Raw genomic sequence first — 24,617 nt, forward strand, 5'->3', positions numbered from 1 at the left:
AAATTAAAAAAAATTTCTCTCCGTGTAACATTGACGTACTGCACCCCTGTGATGGCAATAGCTGGTGGATGACAATGATAATTTCCGATGATTTCTTTTGGAAGATTGCGGCTCTTATTCATTTTATTTCCTCGACAATGATGCCATATTTACTGCAATATTTATTGCACGACGATATAATATGTTTATATATAATTAATAAAAAGAATACTTTTTTTTTATAATACTTTCATATCTTCAAAATTGATCGCGCGCGCGCGCGCGAATTTCATTGTTAGTCCGTTGACGTAAACTTTAATAGCTCGTCTAAGGATTCGAGGGACTTGGCGCCATCCTTTATTCAGCCGTAACACGTCCGCCGGATCTATCGCGCAGGCCGGTCGTGTCAAAAATCCGCGGGATCTGAGCGGCAAAATTAGCGATCCTAATTCGCCACACGGTCGGTGGTGAGCAGCAACGCTCTCGGATCCTCCGTTTTGTCCCGAGCTATTTAATTTCCGCCTAACTCCGCGGCCCCGGAACCGGTTTTTTCCGTCCACCGAGCGGGCCGTTCCCGTGCGCGCGCGCACGCAGGACAGTTGCAAATAAGTTTCGGCTCGCCGGGATCTCGCCTGCTATATGCATATAACGTTGCGCATGCATACGCAAAATAGGAGGGTGCCAGGGCTAATTGATTCTGGCGTCGCGGGCATTACATAAAACAAGTCGAAGCCCGGGCCCCGAATTGGACTCGGGGCTGATTGGGTCCGCTGCGGCGCGGCGGCGGCGGCGGCGGCCGCGGGGGGTCACTCGTTAATAGGGCCCTCAAAGGGCCCAGTGCCAGCACCCATTCTTCGGGCTGCCCCGGCTCGCGCACGGCGAACGCTTCTTCATCATCTATATAAGAACTTGTAACAAATATCGGCTCACACGAAACGTGATACGCTCTTCGCCGACGCTCCTCACCGTACAGGCCCTCCTCTGTCTTTCTCTCGTTCTAGTCTGATTGGGGAACGGTGCTGATCCGACGGATTTAAGATGGCGTTAGTCATGTGCACTCGGTGGACGCATCTCCGTGCAGAGTTGCCTCTTCTACGATGAATTATGGAAATGAGAGGAGAAACACTTTTACAAATAGATCCCACACACTCTTCAAGCCCACGAAACTTGATACGTTATATAAATATTGCTTCCGCATCTCCTTCTATTACTTTTATATAATAGTTATACAACTGAAGATGAAAGTAAACTTAGAATGGAAAAATCAAATATGATTGGTTCTTGATTATTTTTTAATGACAAGCGACATCTGCTCTTTGATAATGATGTGTAAATGTGTATATGTTTTCATTAGATAATCGGAATACAAGATAAATAGATAGCTATCGAGTTTTTCTCTTACTGTTTTCCTTTTGAGCGATAGCAGGGACCGCACATTTCGACCGACTATATTTTCTTTTTTTTTTTCTGAACTGTCACAGCAATGTGGGCGATTTCTGCACGGTGGTAGAATATTAATTCGTGTCGAGGAGCTAGGGTGGGCCTCGCTCGAGAATAGATAGCGTCTCTTCGTGGGTGATATCTGTATTTCAACCCTCGAAAATCCTGAACATTGTGATCGTTATCGCATGAACTTCTCAGTTACACACGAGGGCTACTCGCCCCCGTCGTATAAGCGGCCGTGTCTTCGGGGATAAGATGAATGGAGGGATTGAGCATTTTGTTTTAAATTTGCCTAACATTTCCCGGAGGAATGCATCCTCCCAACGGTGTACTGCAGGCTAGCGCGTTTCGATTCACGCGGTGCAATTTATTTTCTCATATCTGCAATTTAAATCAAAGCCTCGAATACATTGTGGCGTCGAAATTATTTACAGAGTTTTCACAGAATGTGGCATTAATTAATGTAATTGTTGATATATGTATTGCAACACGAAGTTCAACTTCGATTTTACTTTCGATATTAAGATAGTTATCGAGGAAGAGAAAATACACAACATTCTTTAGAGATATATACGTCTCTATTTTATACAGAAATTCTATTATTTTTTAACTCTTGAAGTTTAATGAGATTTTTTCTCGACGCTTGTTCGTTAGAATTTCACAGTATGGTCTTGATCGTACCGAAATATCTCGTCGACTCGTCTGATTAATTCCATTATGATAACCTAGGAATGTAGGATACCTTTTTTCCAGACGACCCTTTCATTTCTCACAGCTTTTACCTGCACCGGGAAAAGTGCCGGCCGCGCGAGCGATGACGAGAGGCAGCATCGCCGCGCTCGGAGTCGTCGCTCCTGATGTGATTTTCGTAACGTAACGCTTCGCATTACATCTCACGAGGATATCGTATCGATTTGTTGCCCGACATGCGGCAATCATTATTCACGACTGCCATGCATGTCGTTTTTGCTAGCGTACCATGTAGGATTAGCCGCGAGCATTTTTTCACGTATGATTTATGAACGAGATCCTCGCGAACTTCATCGCTTGTGCGACGTATTCGTGTCATGGACCGGGGCCTCGCGTCCTTCTGTGACTGACCCTCTCGTCTCCATTTTTTTTACGACAAAATATTAAATAACGACCCACGATGACAGCAATCGGTTTGTTCACTGTCGGAGATAATAAACGGCGGCATTGTGCCTTGTTGCAGACGCTAATCTCGTGGGTAAACACAGCTGATTTTGTGCGCGCAGTCGGACATTCTTATGGTTTCGTGCAAATTTTATTGCGAATTTATGAAACCTTTGTGATTGTTTTATATTGACATGACACATATATAATACTCAATATGTCATTATCGTAAAATTTTTGTCTAACATTCAATACACTTGATGATTTCATGCAGTGTTTTAGTATTCCTGTATCGGTAATTATATATTAGGTGCTGAATACTAATCAAATGGAAATTTAAGTTTACATAATATGAAATAACTTCCTGAATTGCAGCAAATGCATATAACTCGATTTTACAGATTGCTTTTTGTAGCTTGATAAAAGATTGTACAGCAAGATTAAACAGTAAATTCAATTAAACAGTATCTGGACATAGATTGATTCGTCGAAGAGGTGTTGGTTTAAGATTAACGTCGTTTAATGATCCTCTTCACGAATCTCTCGTGCCGGAAGATTACGGTAATTAATTCGGGACACGTCCTCGCGTCACTATTACATTTCCCATCGACATTCAACCGTGCATGATCGTTAGATAAGCGGATTTATTGGCTCACCGCGAGGCGAACGCGCGTTCTATGTTATTAGCAATGGTAAGTGTTTGTTTAACACTCGCCGAAGAGAGGTGGATCCGCGGGCGCCTCCTCATCTTCCCATAGCCGTGCAGCATTTCACGAAAGGGATGAGCGGCGCGCGCGGGGCGGGAGGAAGAAGGAAAGGCGGTCGGGAGAAAGAGAGACGGCGATTGTAATTTATGCCGAAGTTAGCGAGCAACTTCGATGACTTTGTAAAATATTACTGATCCCCGTTTCGAAGATCTTATCTAGATCCGACACCGCGCGCTCCGTTTCGTCGGAACGCCTTCCTTCTTTTCTTCTCTTCTGCTTCTTCTTCTTCTTCTTCTTCGTCATCATCCTTCTCTTCTTCTTACGTTTGTTCTTCTCTCCTTCGTCGTCGCCCTCCTTGTTCCTGCTCTTCCTCTACCAGCCTGGCGCCTCTAAAAGGGGTCGTCGTGCGTCACGCCGAGACCCACTGCGCCAGAACGACTTTGCTTTCGAAGTTCCGCCGATCGACACCGAAGAAAGCATATAAACATGTCATTTGTTGATGAAACTAGTTTTTATCTACGCCCGAGCGTCGCGAAAGTGTTGAACATTTACTAAATTGGACGCTGCCGGTTATTTTATTTGTTATCGACACCGTTGTCTCGCGATCTAACATTGTCACACTTGGCGGTCCGATTTTAAAATAGAAAACGATGCAATATGCGAAATTTGCGCGATGACGATGTACTCGTATATAGATATTAATCTTCCTCACTTTGCGTTCTGTAATTGTGTATTTTAATGTCTGAATTTTATCTAACACAAAATACAGTTTAGGCGTGGATCTACATAAATTAAAAACGGTACATGTATATTGTCTGCACACTAATAGAAGCTACAAGTTAACTGATTAATAGTAAAATTTTGGTCACGGTAGGTGCGAGTGAAAGTTCTTACAGGTGCGTGCGCATTGAAGGGGATGTCCGCGGGTAAACTCAATGTGCAGGACACTTTTGTCACGCCGTCCCATCTATCGCGTCTCATCAGATATGGTAGCTGGGCCACGGTTTATCTCCGCTAGATAAGATGGCGAGTGTCCATCTCGGGGGGTCCTTCTTTTCCGGGAAGCCCGCGGAGTAAAGATCTCGCAGTAGCCAGCCATTATCTTCTTAGCCGATCGTGTTTCGCCGTTCCTCTCATTTCGCGAGGCTTCGTTACGCGGTGGTACTGCCTACTAACTACTTATACACGTACGTGCACAGCAAGACGCGTAGTCGTGAAGAATCTGGAAGATATACTCAACCGCGGTTAGAACATCTGTATCTATAGTGCAGTTCAACGGCTTGTAGAGCTTTTAATATAACCTGACATATTTTTGTATTAGCGTCTTAAGATTATTTTGACGTAAATAAAATAAATTCAATAATACTCGTAATTCCCGATGTACTTACTAAAAATATGGATAATTTAAACTTTCTTTAATGTGAATGTAAAAAAACTTTATTATGTTAATCATGAATTATAATTAATTCTCAATTTTACTTCTACAATATTTACACATTAAAATATTATCTTGTGTAAAACAGAATTGTCGTTTTATACATCTGTCATATTTTACTTCTTTTCATATTATTCTGTTTTTTATTTGAAAGTTTGATTTGAGAGAAATATGAAAATATTTATTTAATGTACGACAAATATTGTAGAAGTAAAATTGAGAATTAATGATAATTTGTGATTAATATGATAAAGTTTTTTTATATTTATATTAAAATCCGACACTCTGAGATACAATTTTTAGAATGCTTTATATATCGAATCAAACGATGATAACTATTTTCTTTTCAAATGTTAAATAACATTTTGCATTACGCCAACTTATGTAAAGTGCAAACGAGCGGATTGAAGGCGATCGCAGTTTTTTTTTTAGAAATTATAGTAAAGATGTAGGAGGCCATTTCTTCGGTATATGCATCGGGCGACCCTCTTGATATAAGTACGGGGGAAATAATGGACCGCAAATGTTCCGCGGGACGTTCTCACAGAGCGATGGGAATCGTTGAGGAGGCAATAGTATTACTTTTCCTTTATTTCTCAACTAGTGCCCCCCTCCTCGTGCCGTTCCGATCTTGCCCTCTACATCCTTTCTTCGCTCGATTTCTCCCATTCCATATCCAGCATCATTATACGTGACGAAGTGCAGTATCTGCTTGGATTGTGTCGCGCAAGTTGAAGAAAAGAGAGGGATCGAACAAAACAGAGCGAGCGACCGAGCGAGTGAGAGAGAAAGAGAAAGAGGGGGGGGGAGCAAGATGAAAAAAGAGAGATTGAGGGGATGAAAGAAACGAACGATTGTGGATTCGCCGGTGGTTTGGATGCCACGGCTGCTTCGGCCCGAGAGACACGGCGCGCTGGCTTTATGCTTCTGGTACATAAATTTCCTGTGAATGGCGCGCGTATGAGCCGGCGCCCACCGTTTCTGTGTCCTACCCCCGCGATCGTCACCCTTCCCCGCGTCGTCGTCGAGACTTTCCCGGTCTTCTATCGCTGGCCCTTTCTGCTCCCCCATTTCTGTGGCTCCTTCGCTCTATCCTGGTGGCCGGAGGCCTGATCCTCCCTTCTGTGAGATCGCCCGTCCGTTTACGAGAGCGTCACCGGACGCGAGGCTGACACGTGAAGAAATTTCCGAATTTATTGGACCCGCGGCCGCCTCCCACCGGTTCTGTTGCACCGTCGATTAGTTCCAACGTTCTCGAGAAAAAGGCACAGCACGGCGGCAGGCGGTGCTTATGTCATATAAATCTTTGCGTAACCGGTGCGTCGAATCTATCGGGAGGGTGGAGGGAGAAGAGGGGGAGACCGCGCGATTGGTTACGCGCGTTATAGAGCAATATCGGAGGAATTATTTGTTTAGCTGGCGATCCGCGGTTTATCCATTGGTCGCGATCCGTTTCCGTTGCGCACGAACGAATTTCATGGGGCGACCGCGCGATTTGGCGAAAAGCATCGGCGGATGAGGCATGGTGAATGAAGGAGAAGAAGAGGAAGATGCAAAGTCAGTCAACTGCGAATGGGTGTACTTTGGGGAGGGTAACCGGGCACCGATGGCGCCATCAGCAGCAGCTGCGGACCTTAAAGTCTTCGGGAAATCTTACCTTTCCTTTCCTTCTCGAGAAACTGACGAGGCGGGGTCGCGCCGAGGCAAGAAACAAACATTTGTTTTTAAACGATCCCGACAAGTCACGGCTATAAATACCTGCGGGTCGTTAATCTTGTCTTCGGTCGCGCCGGTCTTTCGTTAAATGTATAATGTATTCTCACCCCCGTAGCTAAAACAATCAATTCGTTGGAAATCTCCGGCACGCCGACGAGCGTCCGTTCTTCGGGGGCATGACCCGGGGTATAGAAAAAAAAGAGGAGGAAAAAAGGGGAGGAGAGAAACACCGTTCTGTGTCGATAGAGACAAAGGGCTGCCGGGATCTTTCTTGTTTCGGAAATAACGGCGATCATTGGCGACTTAATGCGGCTCCGCGGGGGCATTGTTACGATCTTGCAGTATGCTCCGTCCGTAAGAATTCCGTAATAAAAGTGGCGTTCGATCCTGACTAGGAAATGCCAATGCCGGTATAAGTCATTTCGGCCGTTTGCTGTAACTGCGCCGTGAATACCGGAAGCCCGACGCCGCAAAATGATGGCACGCAACCGTAGCTTTAGAGAGTCTACTAAGGCTCCATTCGGCGTTACTCACACGAGAGCGTTATAACGTCCTTCTGCGATATCCACCCGTAATATCCCTTAATGCATGGTCGACGACATCGCGATTGCTACAAAGGGAGACCGTGTACATTGTGTCGATATTGCAACACTGTTCCCATGGAAAATGGCTTATGTTGATTTTATTAATCTTGCGGTTTATTTAATTTGTCTCGTTATTTTTAAATTAGCATTTTATTTTCTAATGATTCTATGAATAATTTATGATCGGATTTAATAATTTATAATCCAAAAATAATTTGAAGCAACATAAAAAATTCATAACTAAATTCTCTAAAGTTATGTACATGTAATAAGAACTCAGTGCTCACATCATGTATTTTCAACTGTCAAAGTGAAGTCTAATAAATTAAAGGAAGAAGGAAGAAAGCTAGATTATATATATTTGATTATTGTCTGTTAAGATTTAATGGCACCATAAGTCTATGTTTGTCTACGCGTCGCTCACAATAAAACATGACGATAAAAGGCAAATATTAACTTCTTGCCAAACGTCTCGCAAATAGATTATCATTCATCCACGCAAGATTCATTGTAATTACTTGTCTAGCGTCCTAGCATCGCTCCGATCTGGCCTATAAATATTTCGGTCTCGCGGTATCGTTTTGCATGCATTCCCTCGTATGTCACAGCCGACGACGGACCACCGGCGACAACGAGAAACAAATTCGGGGAACAAATTCGGTGATGTCGGCGAACGTCGAAGGATCGCAATTCTCCGTCTGTTGGGCTGAATAAGGAGAGGCGGACCCCCCGGGGCGCGCGCGCGGACCGCCCTGAAAATATTTTTAATTTTATTACGGCCTGTAATATGGAAATTCTATGGCCGCGGTTATCAGGTGTGAATTGAATTATAGCGACTGCCGATGCGGCCCTATTATTTATACATGGTCGGGAAACATGTTCGCCGCTTTCGCCGTGCTGTGCCTGAGCGTCTCACGATAGCCGGTGATAGGATACACGCGGCGCGCGGATGGTAGTCTATAAAGCCACGTGTCGGAGCGGTACTAATTCGTTATTCACACAGAATGGCGAGACGCTGTCACTACGCCGTCGTATCGCGGTAATGCGACGTCTACAATCAATTGCCGAGCGGTTGCAGCATCCGTACATTAAGGAATAAACCTTGATGTATCGCTGATACAAACGATTTAATTTCTCTCGTCGCTTGTCGTTTTATCTCGGAGAATTTTGGCACCTCACTGCCGAAATCATTTGGTCGATCTCGTGATTCAACACGCGATTTCATTATACCGTTTCAAATTTATTATCCGTAAATTTTTTACGTAAAACTCAGAAAGACGCGTACATCTGAGATACCTTATATATTTCACCGCCGCATAATGACCGATGATATCTCTTGGAACGCCGCTAATGGTCAATTCACTGGGCACAATGGGGCCCTGAGGAGTGGTCGCTAATCGACGACGGTGTATCGATTGGCTTTGGATCTTTTCGGAAATTGTGGAATCGTAGACGCGGAATGTCGAACTGAGGTGTGATTACTAGAGAAGGTGGATAGAGAATCAATTTTCATAGATTCTCACGAGGGCATTCTACTTTTAAATTAGTTTACCTTTCTGCGCACGTGGGAAACGGAGATTGATGGATTCACGTTCTATTTATTATCCAAGATTATATGCAACTGAAATTACTTCTTGCGTGTTAAGGAATATTTTATGTTAAGATAAATTATATTGTTTATCGGGGTAATCTAAAAGATAAAGGAAAAGAATAAATTTGGGATTAGAACTAGAAATTATATAATTATATAATTGACACTTAATTACGTCGAAACTTAAATCCGTGTAATGACAAAGGTTTTTTCTTTCTTACATTTTTTATTTTTTACATTTAGAAGTTTCAATGTTTCTCGAGTTTATATGCAATCGATGACGCATCTTTTAGTGACTGCTAAGAAGTCATTGATGATGATTAGCAAACTGTGATGCGATGCGTCGTCGTGTTGTCGTACACGTCTTCTGTCTGCATAGGTGACCCATTTCAGATCGTTTCGAATCTTCTGCCAAACGAGGAAGTAAGTGGATACGAATAACGTCGCGCATATATCAGTTCGAGATGGTCATATAGCAGTCTATATGGCTTCCTTGCATAGCTCTATATGAACGCGTAGAAATGTCACTCGCTCTCTCAGGCAGTATAAAATGTTCCTTTCGCAGGTCGCCGGCTTGCTTTTTCCTCCCTCTCGTTCTCGTAGGCTTTGTTCGCAGTAAATCTGTGCAGTGTTTGTATTTTCTTATATTCTAGATAATTATTCCTGTATACAATTGATAATACGAAGTTTTAAAGACCAAAATAAATATTATAAATCGCTGATTTATAATTTATAAATTATAATATTTTTTTAAGAAACTTTTTTTAGGTTAGTTAATAAAATTAATGATTATAATCTCTACATATAAATTTAAGAAATCGATTTTGAATAGTTTGATGAAATGGATTCTTTTTTTGATTGCATAAAATTATTTAATTATTCAGTGATTGTTATATTTTGAAATAACGTTTTACTATGATTTTCCACAATTAACGCAATAAGTTTTGGACAATACTTGTTTGTGAAGTTAATTTTGAAAGATATTTTTGAATGAACGTGTTAAATGAGACGATAAATACAATTATTTTTTTGGTCAACACTTGATATGGCAATGTTCTGCCTAGTTTGCTCTTTATGCACACTGCGCTCATTCAGGAAAATAGGAGTTTACGGACAATTCATTGGAGTATATAGTAACCTGGTGACACGTGGAATTTGACGACGTTTCGCTTATTTCTATTACGAGAGTGCTTCTGTTCGCTCGCATGTGCCATTGTTTGCATCACCCTTTGAATTGCTGTGCCGTCCTAGTTTGCATTAGACCAATTTTGCTTGGCTAATTTACCGTGTATTGTGTCTTTCGGAGAGATATGAGAATTAGTCAGTTGCTACGAGTTTATTATTTTTACGAAATTAACGTTTTTTACATTTTCAATATAATTTATGATGTTCTTGCCCCAGATAATTTTTATTCTTATTGATTAATTTCTCTCATAATTACGTCTTTAAAAATTGAGTATATAAAAACCAAGATATTTTTATTTTTCTATAGTTTGAAAAAAATATAGGTAAAAATGTCGGTTCATAACTGTGTAATAATGATAATCATATAATTATTTTTAATAATTATAATTATATTATTATTTTTAACGATTTGCGACATACCATTTCCGAATTTTGAAAACTTCGATCATATTGTCGATATGTCGCACCTGAATTTGCGGTTATTCGTCGTTCGCCAAAGTTCTCACGCCAGTTTCGCCGAGATTACGCCGTCGACCAGGCATGGACCTTGGAAATATTACGGCCCACTCGGTACAAAGGCGTGGAAGCTCACCCCTCGTAAATATTTCCAATAAATATCACCGATACCTACCGTTGGCTAACGCCTACGTCGCGCGCGAAGATCACGTTTTTCGATGGCTTCGTACCGCGTATTTGATCAACACTCATTTTTATGAATTTTTATGACCTACACAAATTTTCCATTGTATAACGATATACCTATAGTTGTATTATATATCAAAATGTGAAAATATTTTGATACGTTTTTTGGTAAATGTTTATTTTTTTTTATTTTAATAAATCTGTAACTTTTATTCATGTTCAGATCTTTTGCTAAAACATATGTACATATTATTGACACAGCGATATATGATTTAACATCTCTCGTTGTGTTTTTGGTCGATCAAATTTGTCGACGTGCAAAGCTTTGTTTTGGACTTTCATCACGCGCTTCTTATCAACTAAAGTTATTTTGTCTAAGTTTTCGTTAGGGTAAAACTTTATTCTCTTTATTCAATTCTCTTTAATATATTATACGTATAAGAAATTATAAAATTATTTTTTAATATATTTTTTTTGTGATAAAAAATTCAGCTATTATAATAGAGTACAGAAGAGATGTACGAAATAATATTTAATTCCGAAATCAATATACGTTATTTTAAGTAATTATGAAAACAAATGATTCTCCGAAGCATATACGCGATTAAGGTGAAAATTGGGAGGCACAGCAGGAAACTTTTCGACGCGCGACGGATGCTGCGTGAACTCGTGCGAACCGTCACGGAAGATTCACAATGCGGGCGCGGTCCGATAATCCTGATTTAGACGGGCCCATATATTAGACTAAGGATCGTGAAATTGAATGGTGGAATCAGCGGAGAGAGCGATTCGGCTGTCAACCGCGAGGAATGGAGTATATCGTGCGAAAAATAAACTGCCCCCGGTGCGAGTGGGGTTAGTAAATTTCGCAGGTGGTCCAAAAGCTACCTGTATCCTCCATCCTTCTCCTTCGCTTCCCCTTTCATTCCTCTTTCTCTCCTTTCGGCTCTTCTTCGCTCGTCGTGGTTTGCGTACCCGGTCGTTCCGTCGAGGAGTGCCGCGAATGTCCTCTCCCGAGAAGGCTCGTAAATCCTTGCATTTACCTCGCGCCTTCTGTCCTTACTTGGAGCGTAAATACGCGAATCTCGACTCGTCAAAGGCGAGGCGCACGCTGGCATTCGCCAGTCACGATTACGCCGTAGCATTGTCCATTGTGAATTTTTAATCTTATGCTCTTACATCATATACGGACTGCACATAATTATCGAATCGTTAGTTACAGCACCGTCATTATTCGCGATATTAAAAACGGAAACTATTTTTTAATTACATTAAAAATCATAAGAAATTACGTTAAATTACAAACAAGAGTTTATCGAGTTGCATTTGATTAATTTATTAATGCATCAAGAAGTGCATTTATATCATAGAGAAAATCGTTTTTATACTTTATAATGCGTGTGAACACTCATCTCTAATGTACGCATTTCACGAATTGTGTTGATTGTGAAACCACGAAATTACATTTCAAGATGAAATGTACGAGCAACAGGAGCAGTATTATAAACAGGATAGGGAAATATCTCACGCCTAGTCAATGTCAGATTATTACGTTCGGATACGAAAGCCATACCACGAGTCCATTATTAATGCGACCGATACTCATTCCGTACTCATCCGTAGATACGATCTCTCCGCCCAGCCAATCGGATAGCTACGTCTAAACCCGTAATTACCATTAGCCCACCCATAGCGGGTGCGACGTTACAAGCCGATTAACGAAAGTTTCAATTTACCTTGCACCGTATTCTACGCCTGTTAATCTAAAACGTGCGTATATGAGTATAGGCTCCATATTATTATTTTCTGGAAATTGCATTATTTATCTGAATTTTCATGCATTCTGAAAAATATAACATTAATAAGTGCACTTTTTTCCGTATATTGTTAAAAAAATATAAGTAGAATGGATAGAACAAATTTAAGGACGATGTAATTTTGGCAATTACATAGTCTTCAAAATAATCTTACAAAAATGTTCATCATGACAATGTGAATATCGGCGAGTTAGAATCGGTAGACTATCTGTCTTTGATATCGATGTCTTCTCTATCGGGAAGTGCCGGTGTTACAATCATCGAGTCATCGTGCCCGTGGCGGGAGCGTGCCTTTAGAGTTTCCCCACCGGTGTTCACCACCGACGTCGTCGCGTATCGTTACTCAACGTGAGACTCGAGTCAATCAATCACTCGTTAGCGATCCGTGATCGCGGCGCGTGATTGTCTCGTGCGGTATATTAAGCTTGCGCTATTAATTAACCAGAAATGGGAGATGACTTGCGGTATCGGTACATCCATGCAGGTCTTATGAGACGAAGGTATGCAAGCGCGAAGGTAATCATCTCGCGATGAAGTCGTTCGGAGACGCCGTTTAAAGTTTCCTCCGAAGCGATCGCGCAGTCGCTAAGCTAAGGGCTATTAATTATTTCTCGCCGAGCTTCTTCCTCGATGACGAATGCTGTCTTCTTTTTTGTTTCAGGCCATAGCGAGGAATCTGCAGCCGGAGCAACGGTGAGTATCGGAATGACTTGTCGTTTCGGACACCTCTCGTGTAAACACCGTGGTCGACCTCTCTTTCATCCCGCGGATATCTGCACCGCGTTTACCGCACGGTGCAGAATTTCGCTCCTTGCAGACAGGAGATGATGCATGAGCGTACTAAAGCACATTAGCGAGATCGACGGAGTGCGGTGTCGCGCCGCGGTAACCCGACGCGCGAAAAGAAAGGAAAAAAAGGGGGATATTAGTCGTTCGTCGATAAATCGTGTGGCGGTCGTGGAAATTATATGTAATGATTACAGTGGTGCGCTCGAAGAGACGCGATACTTCTCACTTGGTCAGTTACATAAATCATGCCGGGTCACATTAGCTCGCCGCTAATTGCTTTTAAATCGACTAGTATCCTAATAAATTTCACAAGTTTTTTTTAATAACATCTCGGCGCGGACACGAGCGAGGGTTGTTTATTTATGGGGAATCGTTCGAGGCGAAGCACGGCCGTGCTCGTTTCTGTATCTACGCACGCATGCACGCATGCATGCACGCACGCACGCACGCACGCACGCACGCATGCACCTGGTACGTCTCTCAAAAGGTTTTGATATATCGAAAGGGATGGTGAAACTATTTGGGCCGACACCCCCGCCTAATCCGATCCCTTTCGCTTGGAACCTCGGAGATTCCTTGCCTCCCTTAATATATCATCCAGTCGTACAGATCGCGCCCCTCGAGAGGAATCTTTCCGCCGCGTACGCCGTCTTAACCGACTCGGTTCTATCCTATCTTCTCTACGTCTATAAGCGAAGAGAGACGTCGTTTTATGATTTAAGTAGCGCAGGGATTTTACGAGCGGTCGATAAATCGAAAACGCCACTCAGCGCGCACATTATAATCCGGCTATATCCGTTGTTGCAGATTTACTTCGGCAATATTGCTGCAAGCATTTCCACATCTCAAGTATATCGTCGACTTGACCAATACATGTCGCTACTATGACAAAAAGGTAAGGGATACAAAGCCATAACTTGAATTTACCGTAACCAAACGACTGACTTCGTTGACCTGCGAAGAATGGTCATCCTACGTACTCGATAATTAATACATGTCGATAATTGTGCTGATTTTGAAACAAATATTGTTGTAAATATAATGCAGAATGTAACGTAGAAAATAAATTAATTTGAGATTGTTACACGCGATTAAAAACGGGCCATATGCAGGCAATATTGTCTGATGAAATAATACTGATGTCGCCACATGAATTTAATGCGGAAACATATCGTGTATCGTTCGAATTTCAAGTCGTAATTCGCTATGTTTATGCACGCGCTCCCTTACCTTTTAGTAACTCGAGACAAGAGACGTCTTCTCTTCTCGCTCTCCCGCAAGCTGTCACCTGCTGCATTCCTTGATCGAGCAGATATACAGATTCTCTCCTCTTTTTTTCCCCTCAAACTTCACGGTTCAACTATCTATTATCGTCATTCGCGTCTATCGTACCTTTTTCTCCTCGGTTTCATCTACCTTTTCTCACTTGCTCTCGCCTTGACATCCTAATATCGCATCGGGGTCAGTTCCGACTTGAGAACGCTCGAGAGCGGTCTGACTAATTTGTAGCGAGGGTAGAGGGGCCGCGCGAGCTAATGAACTTATTATTAGATTTTTGGAATAACCGGCTGCCACGGCTCCGATCGGCTGACTGACTGCCGCCGATCCGAGTCGTTGTGTCGAACGGGAATGTGTCCGCAATGTTTTCTGGGTCAGAGCTGTCAGAGAGAAGGACCGAGAAGACCGATCAATTATATTAATAAGTCGTGGAGTCGGTTCGGTCGCTTCATCTTTTGCTTTTTGTCCCGGCCCCACCGACGGTTTGGACAGCCATTTGCCACGCGAGAAGAGTGAGGAATCTCAGGGGGAATATGTTTTAAAAACATTATACACGCCGCCGTGAACATCAATAGCGCTGTGGGGCAACGATAATTAACAGAGAGATCTCTCGGTGTCGCCCACGCCTAATTAGAGCGCATTATACATGTATAATGAAGCGCTTAGTCGGTCCTTTAATTTTCCTGTCCGTGTGTCGGGAGAAAACAAGATTGTAGAGACAAAGGATATACTCGCATACCGGTTCGTGAAGATTTTATCATCAGTATCAGATGTGTCTTTTACTCTCTCAGTTTTGTGTATATTAACATATACAAAACTTCCGATTTGTGTATATGATGCACGCTCATTTTTCTACTTTCATCTTCCTAAAATCTTAGATAATAATCTTAGATTATTCGATTAGAGAAAATCTCTCTTATTGGAACGGAGAATTTATAATTTTTATTACAAAATTTCTTGCCTCTGAAAATTAATTTTTCTTATTTAATATAATTTTATTTTGTTCTTGTCGAGATTGAGATTCGGAGATATTCTTGAACGTGCGAAAGAATTTCTTGCGCGTTATGGACGGCCGGAAAAAAGAAAATAGGTCCGATATAGCCATTAAGCGCAATAGTGCACGATCACCAAGATTGAGTTTCTAATATCCCGCTAAAAGCGAAGTCAAAAAGATTGATTATTATGACGTGATCTGTCATCAGAGTGGTAACTGTTATCTGACATCACTCGGGTTAGAGTTACACTTGTGTTACTATTGTTATCGTTAGCGACGTTTTCTAATAATCAAGGGTGACAATAAATTTAATAATTAAAATTGACATTAAACACAGTAAAATGTCGCTTTATTTTTTAAAATTAATTTTATATGGTTATTTGATTTTGGTTATTAGATTTATTTACTTATTATTAAATTTACATGTAAATGTTATTTATATTTTTTTCGCAATGATTTATTTTTTCTTATATTATTTAATCTATTTCCCGTTTAAATTTATTAGTCGTGTTTTTGAAGGTTTGAGACCAACTGAGAGACAGATAATAGAGAGATTCATGAATATACAACACTCGTTGTTGCCTTTAGGCGGACATGCGTATACCAAAGGATACTTTCCGAGATACAAATGACTGTGAATCTCTCTTTTATTCATGTCGATTAGTCTAACAGAGTCGTATTTTTCCTTTCCGCCCTTGCAAATTTCGTATCGTAACGATCGATTGTTTCGATTTCCGAGCGTGCGGTTTACATCATACTTGAATGACACGCTTGCACTCAGAAACTATGATTATCCACATTGTTTGTAATTGACGGTTTTATGCGTGATAATTAATGATGCTAATGAGTGCGTCGGGACGGTTTAACAGGACAATAGCTTGGTCGATCAAATTATACGCGTGTTCAATTCAATACGCGTTCTATTAATGCGTCTGCGTTTGATGCGGCGCAGAATATTCTGCTTTTATTATGCAACAATATGCATGTGATTGTTTATATTATTGTTAACGGTTCTGTTGTAGGAATTTACAAATGCTGGTGTTAGATATGAGAAGATTGCCATACCAGGGAGGAAGATCCCGCCTATGGATATAATCAAAAAGTAAGTATGCGAATGATTTCAATTATTTATAATATTAAAAATCTGAATTTGTTTAGAATGTTTCTCTGAAAATTGCAAATTTTGCAAATATAATAATATGATGCCTTAAAAATTATAACTTTGAACCGATGATTGCAGTTCAAAGAAATTATTTATTAATACTCAAAAGAAAAAGATTGATCCGATATGGAATAGCTCCCCATTGAATCGTAGTAGGCTCCGCCAACAATCCATTCGACTTAATGTCAGGCACGCGCGTGCAAGACAACGCGGACCTTTTCTGGTACGACTTGCGTTAACCTCTCGCTTAATGCCAATCGTATTTCACATTTATTATCCCTTCACGGCGATTGGCGATTGATCAGCGCGCGATTCGCATAGCGCAGGTGACGGCCGGTTAATCATTCGCCTGCAAATCATGTTACCTTAACAAGGAAGCCGAGTCCCAGCGTGTACCGTTTTTCTGGTTCTCGACATTCCGCCGTCGAGAGACCAGGGGCGAGTATCGCGTCAGAAATTTATCGCCGCTCTTTCTTTCTCCTTTCTTCTCTTTCTCTCTTTCTCCGAATTTTTTCGTCCACTAATTTAGACCGTAAAGCGCCAGGTATATAGCGAATCGTGTTACACTATCCGGAATATCTTAGTTTACATCGCAGCGAGTAATGAGTTTAGTTATGATTGACCTTGCGCGACGAGTGTCTCGACGATTTTTGTCGCGTTCGGCTTTAATCGTTTGCCACTGTGAGCGATGATGCAACTTCCACGCTTAATAGCGTTGCTGTGTAGACGCGGTTTTTCAAACGATAAAGGAATTATTTCCGCGGTTATGCCTTTTGACACATTTTCAAATAAAAATGTACATCATCCGCAACAATAAGATAAAATATATAATATTGAGCAGTCAATGCTTAAAAGATGCATTTTATTATTACTTTTAGTAAAATATATTATACTATAGTGAAACGTAAAAACTATAACAAAAAAACTACAATTTTGCATTTTTACTTCATTTTTTACTTAAAAAAATTCTTTAAATGGAAGTAGAATGGCGTTATTCTTTGCTCTTGCAGAATTATCTTTATACTTTTAAAGAGTAAGAAATTCACAAAAGAAATTTATACGAATCGATAGAATGTCAATAGCAATAACAATTCTGCTTCTTATCTTAATCCGATCACGAAGGATTTTGCGTATGTGAACGGAGAAGATGCAATTACTAAAATTCTCATCCGATGGCCGTTAGGTAGCCGGAACGGGTTGAATAAAATTCTCGAAATTCTGACGATGTCCAAGATAACGTCCAATTCTTCGTACTTTACTCGTACGGAATGGAGACACGTGTTAACCTCCGCATGGCGCCATCACGCGCACGTGTGTAGCTCTTCTGCCTCGAATGGCACATGCAAAGCAGCCTGACGGGGGCCGGTCAGTCGACTAATTAACTGCAATAAACGTCCAATGATTTACCGAACATTGTGCACCGTCCTCTTGCTCGTCTTCCGCATCTCTCCTGTCTTTCTCCCTCTCCTTCTCCCGTTTTCGTCCCCTTTCTCTCTTCTTCCTCCGTTATCATGTGCGCGCGAGAGATATCCCTAAGTGCTATACACGGCCGAATAATGTGTAAGGATTGCGTTATACGATCGAGGAAGAGTAATGCTCGAGCGCCGTAATTAGCGGCGATTTCTTACGACGTATAAAAATTATTTGTTATTACGGTAATAAAAGTATTAATTATCGGGATGTCTGCTCCTCCCCTCCCCAAGTGTTGGGAAATATTTGCGTTCGCGGAGAAATATGAAGACGTTTCCACGGCGATATCCGACGCAATTATTTCTCGCGGCGAGGGCGCTACTAAAAACATTCTCGTAAGTGCATCACGCGAAAAACGTGACACGCGCGTGAGCTTTTTACGACGTCGGGCCGAATTTTTGCGCCGGCCATCGCATTAAATGCTATTTACTCGTTCGACCGAACGGGAAATAAATATACGAGATATCTCTTTAACGCGGGCAACACATGCGTTGAACCGCTCGCGGGTTCAGCCGAGCGGGTCAAAGCACGACCTTTCGCGCGATCGCCCGGCTTCCTCGCTCTCCTCCCCCGGTCGTCGATCGTCCCGCACAAAGAACGCGGCCCGATTTGTATAATTCGAGGATAAAACGGTGATTCGCATCAACGGTTAATAGCCGACAGGTATGCGAATAGCCTACCGCGCGGATGCCCGCGTCTGGTCCAGGCGCACCGTTCTTTTGTTGATCTCTTTGAGTGAGACCTGATGGCTTTGTGGCTCGACTGTTGCGCGACGTGTAATTAACTGCATCCTTGATAGGATCGGATCGGTTACCGGCGTTGTGCCGCGGCTGGAATGGGGAAGAGAGAAAGAGGGAGTGAAAGAGGCAGAAGGTACGGAGGTACTTCCAGAGGTGAAAACGCTAGGCGCCACTTAATATCCTAGATATCCTTGAACTCGGACGAAAACGCGGAGGTGGATGGGACGAAAATTAAGGTGGGATTAGCGAGCGAGACTTGAGCGGTCAACATAGACGTCGTCGCGCAAGGAGGTGGCAAAGAAATCACCTCTTTTTCGTCGATGTTCCTCTGGAACATCCTACTTGGCTTTTTTTGGTCCATCCTTCGGAGATCGTGGTGCTCGTATCAGCGGAATTTATCAGACAGTAACGTTAACTTACACCGACCGCGCGGAATTTCTTCTCTTTCGCGCGTCTCGATCCGTGCGGTCGTCACGCGTCTGGAAGATCGAAAGTGTTGATCCTTTGCCTCAAGGATACCCTCGCGAATGCGTCTACGAAGCGCCGCGAATGTGCCAAAAATAGCCTTACAGCGGGCGCCTACGCTCGTTGACACTCGAAAATGGTATTTAGAAGGTAAACGACGTTTCCTTATTTCGCAGCGCTGCGTATTCAGGATTGACGGTCGGCGATTAAAGGAGAAATCGCGGAGAAAGAACGGACGGGATTACTCTCGCTCGTGACGGAGTCTTAAATTTCACGCGGCTAATTGCGCTCTTTAAATGGCCGGTTAACTGGGTTCATGGCAACAAGTGTCCGTGTTTATTCGATAATTGATTTACTTAATTGGGAAGTTAATGAAAAGACATAAAATAAAGGCACGCAAATTATATCTTCCGTCGTAAAGCAATTTTATATTATTAGTTGTGCGTTATCGAGTATTAAAAGTTTTATTTTGCTGTGTAATTATTAAATTATGATTTATGCATATATACGAGTAAATTTTTAATTTGGAATTCAACAACGTGATTTGTTAATTGAGTCACGCGCAAATATAACAACGTTACTATTTCCAAGAAATTAATAGCCAGTTGATTTCCGCAACATGTAAGGCGCGTGTTCGGTAGCGTTTACTCCATAAACGTTTTCAGTTACCAACGATAATCACGTTGATAGCGGTTCGTTAGTTTCATGTGCGGCAGATGCAATTTCACGTAAAACATGATGTTAATTGAAACACAAGCGTGCGCAATATGTGTACCTGATGTACGATTTTAGGATTGGAGTAATGGATTTTTTTATACTTGTGATGCATGATTCAAATCGTACACATAGTTATTTTAACTATTTTAGCTTTTCAATGCTTCCTATATCTCCTATTATTTTGTCTTCCTATTATGTTAATGATAAATTTTAATTTTGCTGTATCTTCCGCCCGTTTGTTTACCTATCGAATTGGTTCTAAGATATACTGAAATATTTTCCGAAATATAATCAAATTTAATTTAAAACAAAAATATTAGATCGCGGTTCTTTGATTGTCATTCGAATTATAGCTACTGACGTTAAAATATCCACATTGTATATACATACTCTCTAAATTTTCTGGAGTGAATCGCACTCCAAAAGATTGAAAATTCACTCCAGAAAATTTAGAGAGTACATCTTGTTCTTCTCCTGACAATTTTAATAAGGTGAACGTAATTAAAAAGCCTTAAAATTTCTTCTGCAAGTTCAACAAGAAATCTAAATTTTGCCAGGAGGGAGGGATAATCTTTTGATGATCGCGCGAACATAAACTTCGACGACGTTTCTCTGAAAGATTGGCGATTGGTTCCCTTAGCGCTCGGGGCGAACCCATCTCAAATATTCTGACGTGTGGCGTCTCGGGGGGCCCCCCGGTGCCCCGACGACGGTGCGCGCCGCGTGGAAATCACGGGAGAGGCACGTTTTGGCAAATGATTGTGGGTGGTAAAGGCGCTCGCGCGCGCGTTTCTCTTCCATGCGCATAATATGTCCGAGCGCGTGCACGTTGCTTCGTATTTCCGGTGCCGTTAATTCGGCTCGCCGCGGCTCGCCCGAGAGCGCTGAACGACGCTGGAGCTACAAGTCTTTAGAGGAGAAAGAAAGAGAGACTCCTGGCTCTCTCGCCTCTCTCTTTGTTCTCTCCATCTTGGCAAGCGTCTCGCATCGGGAACGACGAAGGAACGTGCGTACGCGCGTCTCACGCTCGGGACCACCCGGGCGATCGCTTCATTACGTAAATTCGCCACCACTCGCGTCCTCCGCGTCTTCGCGTGCCCGTTTCGTCCGTGCACGCGCCGTCTCGTCGCCCATTCTCCGTGCGATACCAGGCAACGATGCTCAAAGACGATTCCGCGCGAAATATCGACACAAAACTTTTTCCGAGAATTCGCCGAATTGGTCGGACATCCTTGGTCAGAAATGATAATGCATGTATAAGAATGTATTCCTGGGTCAATATTAATCTTCTCCTTAACGAAAACCTTGTCTTTGAATGTTATTTAGCATTGAGCGTCTATCAATCTTTGAGAGTATAAAAATGGCGAGAAATTTTATTATCTAATTAATTCTATATACGGTAAGATTTTATTTTTGAAAGTTTATTTGTACAAAAATAATCTTATTTTTACTCTGAATTTTCAGATTTTACGTTCTAAATATCAATCATATGTATGACAGACTTTCAATTGATCCAACTTGTCGGAAAGATATTTTATTTTTGATTAATATAAATTCTATTGATAAATTTGTGCAATTATTAGCTAAATGAATTATTCATTTTCGAATGGAGATATATAGTCGCATCTTTAAAATTGAGTATATTTTAAAGCTATGTGTTTTATATGATGACAAATTGCGCACTTCGGTGATGGAATGACCGTGAAAACAGGCGTGTACCGAGTGCTGCTATAACCGCGTGCCTTCCGTATACGCGACTCTGATTGAGAAACAGTCAGTCGGAGTGTTTGCGCAGTACTTCTACGATATCTTCGGTGTTCCGGGATCTGTGCTGGGAGTACAGCCATACAAACATCGGTTAACCGTTCACCTACCTACGACCGCGCGGTCCATGCATTAAACATTCTCAAACACGAACGATCTTACGTTCCAGCGATGGGCCAACTTCCCTGGTCCATGCGTACTTGCGTACAAAACACAATCCGTGGTCGTGAATTTCGAAGAGCGCAAAACAGGACGGTGAATTCTTGTTGCAATTAAAACTGTTGTGCCGTACGACTGTTCCTAATGCCGTGGATTTTCTCTATTTTTTTTTACGTGTCATGCCATATGTTGCAACACCTGAATAAAATTCACGCATTTACTGGTGAATATTTACAAACAAATCAAATATGATACGCAGAGTGTTAAAGTGCAAAGAAGCACGAGTGTACATACTTGTGTAGATTGGTTAATTGCTTTTCACGGTTACTTCGATGTGCTTTTATATCTGTCAAAAGAGTAGGTACATATAATCGAGGTCAACTAAATTATCTTAATAATTTATAGAGCTAGATTTAATTTATTCATCGCGGTAAATTTAAAAAGTTTTAGCTTTTCGTCTAAATGTAGGGCAAGGAAAAAAAACAGTGACGCAAAACGCAAACATGGGTAAAAATCACAGAAAACGAATTTATGGGCGGAAGAAAGGGCAGCCAAAACTGCGCTTGGAATAGTAGAGAGGCTAGCTGGTCAGCTAGAGGTCAGCTTTGATCGCGATGACCACATACTTCGCTTTAAGATATTTGGTCAGAAACATATTCTCGGGATACTAAATTTTAATTTAAATTCGAAGACTCGCATTGGAAGATTCTCATTAAATCAAGACGTATTAAATTTATACAAAAATCTGTGTATCTCGTAAGGAGGAAGATATGTTAAAATTATTTACTCTCAAACATTTCCCGCAAGATGTAATCCTAACCATCCTAGGCACGTACTGTCTTACATACGGTGAATTTTGTGTCGCTCTTGTGCGTGCCAATCTATACATTCCAGGAGCAACAGTTTCGGGGGTGGGGATCGGAGATTCTGTCGCGCTTCTCAATCGCTGTAATGTTTCTCTCGCTTGCTCTGGAAAAGTATAATCATTTTATGCAAATTATCTAATCTATTGCTATATTAATTATGAAAGAGATGTCATAAGATAAATCTCAATGTAATGCGCGTCGATTGTAATACAATTTACCGCTCCTATCTTCCTCGATGTCAATATCCTCGACATCTGATGCGGCATCAACTGAAAGATAAAATTGATTAAACGATTAGATTAGATTTTTATTTTATACTTTTATGTTGATTAGTTTCAACAGGAATTAAAAAGTTTTGATTTGGAAGCAATTTTATGATTCAAGAAAACAAAAATAACTGTTGTGTTATATCTTAGATTGTTTTATCTCATATGACAATTATATTTTGTTTATTATATACAAGAATTTTTTATTTACAATCAATTCGTCGCGGAACAATGGCTACTCCAGTTGTAATATCTTTACGTGAGGCTCTTGTACGCCTTCTTCGAGGACATTGATAACCTTCTGTTTTTCTTGGAGTTGTGATGTATTGTGGAGAAATGTCCTCATATCGTGTTGATGTACGCCATTCTGGAATTAATCTAATTGTTCATACAATTTTTAATATTTTTTTCAATAAATCAAAACGATTTTTTATTTTTTATTCTTTAAAATTATGAAATACAGTTTAAGTTTGTATGAGATTAAGAATGTATTATTGCATATGTATTATAGTATAACATGTGTGCTACATTATATTTTTATTATGACTAAATATTGAAAACATTTTTTCGTGAATATGTATATAATATAAAATTAGTGATGGCATGTTTTCTAACAATGTTTTTTTAGAAATTATTATACATTGATAAATGTTTAATGATAAGTGTTTAAAAATGTGGAGTTACATATTTTACTAATATACAACATTAATGTAATAAATTCTATATAGGTTACATACGTACTCCAACTCGGAAAGTGCAGTATGATATTCTTCTGTATTATTGTCATTGCAAGTACACATAGTTGTTGATTTTATAAGATAAATATCAATATCACAATTTGGAAAATATTGTGCCGAAAAGTTTTACAAATTTTGAAGATTATGTCAAAATTATAGCCTTACATAGCGTCGATCAAGGGCTATCGACTGCTTCTTTCATCATCCTTCACGGCACAGAATAATTTGTATCATTTTATCATTTCTTTATGACCAGAAACTTGATTAATTTTGTCTTTTTGATGCTATTTGTGGATATTAAAACGAAATAAGGCAAATTTCGAAGTTTGTATTGCATTATACATATGATTATAAAAAAATTAAAAAAAATTTACATAAAAATGTAGTCTCGGCCAAAAAAGTTCCAAGAATTTTACGAAAACACATATGATTATAGAAAAATAAAAAGAATTTACATAAAAATGTAGTCTCAGCCAAAAAAGTTCCAAGAATTTTATGAAAATATATGCACAAGTTAAATAAGACTTCACTCATGTTGACGCGAGTGACTTATGAATTGTTCGAGGTATAATGCCATTTAACGTTATTATAATTAGTCTTCGTCTCGATTGAATGCAATGATTCTCTTTTATATTTCGACTGTCGCTTACGTTAAAATACTATAGTCGAAAATCTGCTGTAGCAAAAAATTGTTCACTTAACGGACTTCGAAAGCCTAACATGTCCCATGATCAACGCGCGTCTGCGTGTCTGAAAGACCTGAGCACCATGATGTATTTATTTGTCATCGTCTTATCGGACGGCAAAATTGTAACTTGATATTCATTGAATTTAAATAGCAATGCGCTGTTTTTTCGGGCGACGATCGAGCTTTTAGATAACTGTATGATTGCGCAACCGTGTCGTCTTCACGGCATAACATAGACCGGTCGTGTGATCTCCCGGTAAAGTTACACGCACGCACGCAAATGGGCGCG

At 40.8% G+C, this 24,617-nt stretch overlaps 2 protein-coding genes across 4 annotated transcripts in view; one reads left to right on the plus strand and one right to left on the minus strand.

Moving 5' to 3' along the window:
* The window catches only part of LOC105449908 (RNA/RNP complex-1-interacting phosphatase), a 40,186-nt gene that overhangs the window by 3,699 nt on the left and 11,870 nt on the right, over window positions 1-24,617 (plus strand). Inside the window, exons 3-5 of the mRNA XM_011689370.1 lie at window positions 12,895-12,926; window positions 13,830-13,917; window positions 16,317-16,396. Coding sequence (XP_011687672.1) covers window positions 12,895-12,926; window positions 13,830-13,917; window positions 16,317-16,396 — 200 coding nt within the window. The remainder of the gene's footprint in view (window positions 1-12,894; window positions 12,927-13,829; window positions 13,918-16,316; window positions 16,397-24,617) is intronic.
* On the minus strand, window positions 21,254-23,911 carry LOC105449907. Of its 3 annotated transcripts, none has more exons than XM_011689368.1 (6): window positions 23,641-23,911; window positions 23,115-23,281; window positions 22,856-22,906; window positions 22,559-22,740; window positions 22,066-22,117; window positions 21,254-21,969 (listed from the first exon to the last, which is right to left on the minus strand). In XM_011689368.1, exons 1-5 carry the CDS (start codon window positions 23,688-23,690, stop codon window positions 22,112-22,114), a joined length of 456 nt encoding a protein of 151 aa, XP_011687670.1. In that variant the 5' UTR covers window positions 23,691-23,911; the 3' UTR covers window positions 21,254-21,969; window positions 22,066-22,111. The 3 variants fall into 3 exon arrangements, with proteins under 3 accessions (XP_011687670.1, XP_011687671.1, XP_011687669.1); XM_011689369.1 differs by having other exon boundaries at window positions 23,115-23,270; window positions 23,645-23,908; XM_011689367.1 differs by having other exon boundaries at window positions 23,645-23,872.

The sequence above is a fragment of the Wasmannia auropunctata genome, unplaced genomic scaffold, assembly GCF_000956235.1.
Source record: "Wasmannia auropunctata unplaced genomic scaffold, wasmannia.A_1.0 LD336071.1, whole genome shotgun sequence".
Lineage (NCBI taxonomy): Eukaryota > Metazoa > Arthropoda > Insecta > Hymenoptera > Formicidae > Wasmannia > Wasmannia auropunctata.